At 39.1% G+C, this 7,946-nt stretch overlaps 1 protein-coding gene across 1 annotated transcript; it reads left to right on the top strand.

Annotated features, from left to right (window-relative positions):
- Positions 1-4,923: 4,923 nt before the first annotated feature.
- LOC126583881 (aspartyl protease AED3-like) lies at positions 4,924-7,314 on the top strand. Its single transcript, XM_050248420.1, has 3 exons — positions 4,924-5,430; positions 5,819-6,293; positions 6,714-7,314. Exons 1-3 carry the CDS (start codon positions 4,954-4,956, stop codon positions 7,070-7,072), a joined length of 1,311 nt encoding a protein of 436 aa, XP_050104377.1. The 5' UTR covers positions 4,924-4,953; the 3' UTR covers positions 7,073-7,314.
- Positions 7,315-7,946: the final 632 nt, after the last annotated feature.

The following is a 7,946-nucleotide window of genomic DNA, read 5'->3' as shown; positions in this document are numbered from 1 at the left end:
TACCTGTTTTATGGCAATCGTATCCGACTTTGGTTAATCAACAAGTCCTCCAGCGCGACTAAGTCATCCGTACATGAGTAATGTCCTTACCTTCGTTATTGGAACGGGTGGATCCTGTAGATGTTTGCGTGGTCGAGACGCTACCAAACGACCGGAGAAGGCCAATTATGCAATACCTTGATAATCCTAGAGGCAAACACGACCGAAAGATAAGGGTCCATGCCATAAACTACGTCTCGTACCATAATGAGTTGTATCAAAAAGGCGAGGATGATTTATTACTGTTATGTCGCGGTCCGCAAGAAGTCGCCCAAGCAATCACAGAGGTACACGAAGGAATTTACGGAGCCCATCAATCAGGACGCAAGATGCGTTGGCTACTTCGCCGGCACGGTTACTTCTGGCCAAGCATATTGAAAGATTGTATTGAGTATGCACGAGGATGCGTCCAGTGTCAAATTCATTGACCCATCCAAAGAGCCCCGGCCGAATTACTTCATTCAGTCACCAAACCTTGGCTGTTCAAAGGATGGGCAATGGATGTGATCGGTAAAATTACGCCATTTTTTGGAGCAGCGAAACATGTATGGATACTCGTGGCAACTGATTATTTCACTAAATGAGTCGAAGCAAAATCATATGCCGAATTAACATTTAAGGAGGTTTGCGATTTTGTGGAGGAGCATATTGTGACCAGATTCGGCGTACCAAGAATGATCATAACTGATAATGGCACAATCTTCACAGCCGAAAGGTTCAAAGAGTATACGGCGAGCTTAAAAAATCAACTTGAGCAGTCCACACCATATTATCCACAAGCGAATGGACAAGCCGAAACAAGTAATAAGGTTTTGATCGGCATTCTCGAAAAAATGATAAAAAAAAGACCTGGCATGTGGCATTTAAAATTGAATGAAGCCTTATGGGCATACCGGACTTTACCCCACTCGACAATGGGGACCACCCTATATTTAACCTATGAACATGACGCGATGTTACCGGTCGAGCTAAGTGTAAATTCTTTACGCATGATCAAGCAGAGTAGTTTGTCCAACGCCGAATACAACTAAGCCATGTTACAAGAGTTAGAAGATTTGGAAGAAGATCGGCTTGATGTTTACAATCTTCTCGTGGCACAAAAGAAAATTACGGAGCGAGCTTATAATCAAAGAGTTAAACAAAAAACGTTCGGCAATAGGGAGTTAGTTTGGCAAACTATGCTACCCGTGGGAATTAAAGACCCCAGGTTCGGCAAATGGTCGTCGAATTGGGAAGGACCGTTCATTGTCCATAAGGTCCTTGGCAAGGGGGCATATCATCTTAAAGATCGAACCGGTATTATTTATAAGTTGCCAATCAATGGAAAGTTCTTAAAAAAATACTACCCAGTCACATAGGAGATGCAAGAATAAAAGCTTGTTTCATTTCATTGATAAGTCGGTTTACAGTCAAATAATTCTAAGGTGATAAAGGAAGAAGAGTTCCAAGAAGGGCCTTCAGCTCCAACCACCTCACCTCGCCCATTATGACCTCGGCTTGACCATTTTTCTTGTCCATCTTCAGCTGCTCGACTCTTTTCGCGTTTGCCGCGTATTTGGTTAAACAAGATTTACCGCCCGACTCAAAGTCCCTAGCAAGATTAGAAGTAATGGCCGACCTTCGTTTTGCCAGTTCGGCCATTTGACGGTCGAGGTCGGCCAGGGCTTACTTTTTCGCCTTTAAAGTGTCGATCTTCGGACGAAGAGCTTTTTGAACGGCTATTGCAACTTTCAAGTCATTGTTAGCCCGAAGAGCGTTCTCGAAAGTACTGAAGGATTCCCGAACTCACTCCAAGGCGGACGACGCCTGAACGATAGCTTCAGTGCTCAATTGACCATCACTTCTGAGGTCATTTAGGCATGCACCCAACAAATCAAGACCTTTACGCTCGAGGACTTGTGAAGCTGAGAGAGACAAAACTTCTTGCAACCGAACAAGAACAACTGATTCGGCAGGTTCAGTCGTAGCTGCCGAAGGACCAGCCGCTCCATAAGTGCTTGAAAGAAGAGCATCGAACTCGACTTCCCATGAAGGCTGCACATGAAAACAGTTCAATCAACGTGTTTGTAGGTTCATTGGTTAAGATTTTGTTCTACAATGGAGGGTGAGAGTAGCTTTGAGAGTTGAAGAAAATAAATAATCTTGAGATATAGTGATATACATGTTAAAAATGATTTGGGGTGTATTTAGAATCTTTTTATTTTTTTTTAAAAGTCTTATGAGGTCGAAATTGTCATTGCATATTAGTCATTTAATATTAAATTTCTATGTGAGGTGTATTCAACATTATATGAGGTGCTAATAAAAAAAAATCATATTTAATATTAGGTAATATACAAGTAACCTTTTAAAGCTCAATATTGTGTTTTTGTTCTTTCTATGGATTCAACTTTAGTATGGTGTAGGTGCTCAAACGAAATATATATTGTTCAAAAAAAAAAAACTTAATTATATCTTGTGCCTCTTTCTTTTCCTTTCTCTCCTTTGATCAATCTCCCTTAAAAGTATTTCTCAAGTTCCTACAACGCAGGTTTAGCTCTTTCAAAATACAAGAAAAAGGCAATTTGATTGAGGTTGTTGAACAATTACTTTAGGTCAACCATGACACATGAAAGGCTAAATGAATACTCTCCTCTTAGAAAGTGGTAGCTCAAACTATCATATCTCTATTCCTACTCTAGACTGCGAAAACCTAATCATGATACATGGCCAAATAGTAACTCAAATTTTAGTTTCACCTTTCCCACTTCAGAGTGCCAAACTCAGATCACGATGTATAGCTTTAGTACTCAAGAGTGGAAAATATCACATGTAACCCAAACTATCATAGAAAGTTATAACTCAAACTATATATCATATCTCCCTTCTCACTTCCGATGGACTGCTATAACCAAATCAAGATACATTGCTTTAGCACTCATGGAGTGGAGAATATCACCTGTAAAGGTAGTGTGGGCTGTCTCATACATTAGTTCAGAGTTTATGGTTTGTGGACTCCTTTATATTCCTATATTGCTTACTATAAATGGGTATATATAGTCCGGGCACCATACCACATGGGGGTTATAGTGAAACCACACTAAAGACCTCATGAGAGACTCTGTGGCGTGCACCAAAATGTAACGTGGGTGGGACCATTACGAACCAAAACAAGATATATTGTGGGCATGCCAGAAAAGAAAAATATAAAGGAAGCAGTATGGTCCAATGTATTGAAAAAGAAAGCATCAAAAGACAATCAATAGTGGTGTTCCTTGAAAGTGAACACAAAGTGTGTGTATTCTCCTTTTTATTGTTAACTGCGTGTTCATCATCTTGCAATGCATGCGGCTCAGCTCCACGAGTTTCGTCTTCCCCCCACCTTTACAATGTGCAAATATGTTATCAATTGGCATTGCTTCGGGTGTGTGTGTGTGTGTAATTTTTATTTTTTCAATTGTTACAGCATATTTACACACTAGAAAGTGATATGAGAATAAACAAAGTAATCCATTATGCCAAATAACGTCTAGGGTATTACTATCTAAAGATTATCAATCATTATAGTTTTTTTTTTTTTTTTTGTCAAGATTTTATCAATCGGATCAACAACATATTACTAGTTACACTGATATTCGTCCTCAACTTAACTACATCCGCAACTTGATTGGCATGTATTATATCATTATTAGTCATAATGTGAAAATCATTTTGCTCTCTATAGTTATGAATTTCTTCAAAGTGTTTTTTTTTTTTTTTTTGTAATAGAACCGTAGCAGTACGTAGGAGGGAATTTGATGACATGGAAAAGAGCTTTTGATAGTGCAACCAAGCGACAAGCTCCAAACCATATCCGTATAAGATTCATGCTAACGAGAAAAAAGGAAGCCAAATGCATTCTCTTCTATATGACGCATTGCAAAATCAGGTACCAAATCCTACCACATAATTCGCAAAGACATCCGCCAAATAATTTCCTTCCCTAAAAGTATGCGAAAAACGCAAGTACAAGAGAGCTACATACTATAAACAGTTTATCCAATAACCTTTAAGAAACCATAGGATATCCATAGAGCCAGCTGCTAGAAGATGAACAGACATACATAGACTTTTTCTGTGTACAAGTAAGATATTTCCCTCAAATCTATGAATTAACTGAGATAAGAGCCACCTCTTTTAAGAACCTCAAAGTATTGTCAAACTTATCAGCTATGCTCGAATGGTAACATTTTTTTTCAAGCTTAACAAAGCATGTCATTAATCATAAAATTTTAGTCTCTCCAGTCTCTAGATCTCTATATAATTAAGCAAGTGGTCGTAAAATTAGTGCAAATCAGCAGAGCAAAAGATTGAATATCGCCAAAGGCATAAGAGGGTCAGCCTACAAAACAAAATGGATTACAGTCTGTCATACCAAAACTACATATATTGCATGCCATCCACTAGGCATACCATGACGGATCTCCCATTTATCCCATGGAACAGGATCCCTCTGGATCCAATAAAACTGAGCCTACTGAGTAGGTGATCCGGACGGTTGAAATTTGATTAAACGGCTACAAACAGGGGGATCCTCTAAAAGTTATAATAATTGTAGCCGTTTAATCAAATTTTAACGGTCCGGATAACCTGCTCAGCAGACTTAGTATATATGGATCCCGAGGGGATCCGGTTCCCTACCCCATCCTACCATCTCTCTCTCTCTCTCTCTCAAAATATCTTACCAATAAATAATGTAAACATTTAACTATATTTCGCACCTTTCAGGTTCAGGTTTGTAGGGTGTAAAATTTAGTTAACAGTAATAAAATAAAATAAAATTTTAAAATAGAAAAAAAATAGAAAAGCAAAAGACCACATAAATTTGACTGCCAAGCTATATATATACACACTCCCCTTCACACTTAATCATCATACATTTATACTCTCAGAGCCATGGCCACCCTCTCTCATGTCTTGTCACTATCCCTCCTCCTTTTCTCCTTAGCCCATGGCCTCAACAACAACAACCCTCAATGCAGTGAGACCAAAGAGCAAGGCTCAACCCTCCAAATCTTCCATGTCTACAGCCCATGCTCTCCCTTCAGACCCTCTAAACCAATGTCATGGGAGGAGAGTGTCCTCCAAATGCAGGCCAAGGACCAGGCCAGGCTCCAGTTCCTGTCCAGCCTCGTCGCCACAAAACCGGTTGTTCCGATCGCTTCCGGCCGGCAGATCATTCAGAGCCCCACTTACATTGTGAAGGCTAAGATCGGCACACCACCTCAGACTTTGCTCATGGCTGTTGACACTAGCAGCGATGCTGCTTGGATTCCATGCAATGGCTGCGTTGGCTGCTCCTCCAATGTGTTTAACTCTGTCAAATCCACAACCTACAAGAACCTTGGTTGCCAAGCTGCGCAGTGCAAGCAGGTAGTCATAATTAATTTCATGCAATAACTTTCAGAAAGAAAAAAACATGAAATTGTTAACCTTTGTACATCTTTTCTCTGTATTTAAACCAATTTTGCATGTTATGTTGTCTAACAAATTGTAAATCTGGATCATTGATTAGGTGAAAATTTGTTTAAAAAGCAACTAAGTGACCATTTGACAATATAACATGTCGTATAAGTGTCATTGTCTAGCTAAGCATATCTAGTATCCATTTTAATTATGCTAGAAAACTCCCTAACATGGTTTAATAATGAAATTGATCTCTTACTTTTACGCACTTTTTATTTTAATGGGCTAATAATGTGTGCTTTACTAAAATGGGACAAAATGATACACTAACATTATGCATGCGATAAATCTACAGGTCCCCAACCCCACTTGCTTAGGCAGCTCCTGCAGTTTCAACATGACTTATGGTGGCTCCAGCATAGCAGCTAACCTCTCACAAGAAACCTTCACCTTAGCCACCGACTCCATTCCCGGCTACACCTTCGGTTGCATCCAGAAGACCAGCGGCAGCTCCGTGCCGCCACAGGGTCTTCTGGGGCTTGGCCGGGGACCATTGTCACTTCTATCCCAGACCCAAAACCTCTACCAATCCACATTCTCATACTGCCTCCCCAGTTTCAAGTCCCCAAACTTTTCTGGGTCATTGAGACTTGGCCCTGCTGTGCAGCCCAAGAGGATCAAGTACACCCCACTGCTCAAGAACCCTAGAAGATCATCACTCTATTACGTGAACTTAAATGCAATTAGGGTTGGCAGGAGAACTGTTGATATCCCTCCAGCTGCTTTGGCATTCAATCCCATCACTGGATCGGGGACCATCTTTGATTCAGGTAACATTTTCAAACATTATTTCTTTTAATTAAATAAATAATTATTATCTTAATTAAAAGAATTTTGGGCTTGATCAATGGTATTTAGGATCCTTGCTGACTTAAGGTCAGGTCACAGAACATATGTTAAATGTATATTTTTTGTGATCATGTGACTGGCCCTCATGTCATGATTCGACTAGAGGACCCCTCCTGAACTTAAAGTTGGTTTGGGATTTATCTTCGGGGTATTCTAAACATCAGGCTTTTATTCTTGGTTTAGAATCTAATGATAAGATTTAATGCCCAAAAACCTCGATGTACAGAATACAACGTTGCATAGTAAAATTTTCACAATTATTTATGACCTTATGGTGATGCTCATAAGCATAATGTCTCAAAATCATTACAAATAACATTTTCGTGTTTTGCATTAATCAGGAACCGTGTTCACTCGTCTTGTGCAACCAGTCTACCTCGCTGTCCGAAACGAGTTCCGAAGGCGAGTTGGCCCGAAAATACCAGTGACAACCCTAGGCGGGTTCGACACATGCTACTCGGTCCCCTTCGTGGTGCCAAGGATAACGTTCATGTTCTCGGGCCTGAACATGACACTGCCAGAAGACAACATTGTAATCCACAGCACAGCTGGTAGCATCACATGTCTAGCCATGGCAGCGGCACCAGACAACGTGAACTCAGTGCTAAATGTCATTGCCAATATGCAGCAACAGAACCACAGAGTGCTCATTGATGTGCCCAACTCAAGGCTTGGCGTGGCCCGTGAGGCCTGCACTTAGTCAAATTTTCGTTGCCTTTCCCCAACTCCCACTACTGTCTGTGCTCAATTAGTGTAAAACTAGTACTGTTTTTAATTTGGTTTTTTAATTTTTTATTTTTGGGGTGTTTTGGCCTATGTATGTTGACAGTAAAGACACAAAAGTGGGATATTGATGGGAAAGGTCCAAAATATGGTGTGTTTTTGTAGGTTTGTACCGACAAATATCACGAGAAGGGGATCCAATCCGAATCTCAATCTGTAGCTTTGTGTCTTGTTCTCCGGTTGTTCACGGGGTTTTTTTTTTTTTTTTTTTTTTGCAAAAGGCTTGCAGCAAGAACCCTGTTCATCTCCAAGGTTTTTAAATCAATAAAATTTAGGGTACTTTATTGAAAAATTTTCGGTACTGTTCATTTTAACGAAAAACCACATTTTTATACTAAAAAGTCAATTCTGATACTATTTACTTTACCTTTTATTTTGTCTTTATCGTTAAGACTCAAAGTTTTCAAACTCTTTTTATTAGTTTTCCATAAAATTTACTGTTAATTAATTTTTATCTTTGTGTGAGATTTGATTGATTAATTGAATATTTAGCTCAGATTTTGAATACAGGAGTGTTTTGCATCTTTTGACCCTGTATATAGACATGCAAAACATAAGACATTTATGTTACATATGTGTGGGTGTTTAAACAAAATATTGTTTTTCAAATAAAAATAGATAAATGAAAAAGCCGAATTTGAACTTTTAAATACTTTGCAAAATCTGTGAGTTGCTCTCGTTCTTGAATTTGGTTCAAGGCAAAGTTTTGTTTCATAAAAGTTAGAGATTTTTATGTTATAATTAAAATAATTACTTAATACTACAATTTGGTAATATTTTCCTTCATTTAT

This window comes from Malus sylvestris, chromosome 2 (genome assembly GCF_916048215.2).
Source record: "Malus sylvestris chromosome 2, drMalSylv7.2, whole genome shotgun sequence".
NCBI classification, from domain to species: Eukaryota; Viridiplantae; Streptophyta; class Magnoliopsida; order Rosales; family Rosaceae; genus Malus; species Malus sylvestris.
Note: the sequence above shows the minus strand (reverse complement) of the source record. Positions and strands in the feature narration are given on the sequence as shown.

Excerpts from the sequence above, each read along its gene's own strand:
- LOC126583881 (XM_050248420.1), top strand. The coding sequence starts at position 4,954 with ATGGCCACCCTCTCTCATGTCTTGTCACTATCCCTCCTCCTTTTCTCC. Across the intron at positions 5,431-5,818 it reads AAGCTGCGCAGTGCAAGCAG|GTCCCCAACCCCACTTGCTT; the intron begins GTAGTCATAATT and ends ATAAATCTACAG. Across the intron at positions 6,294-6,713 it reads GGGGACCATCTTTGATTCAG|GAACCGTGTTCACTCGTCTT; the intron begins GTAACATTTTCA and ends TGCATTAATCAG.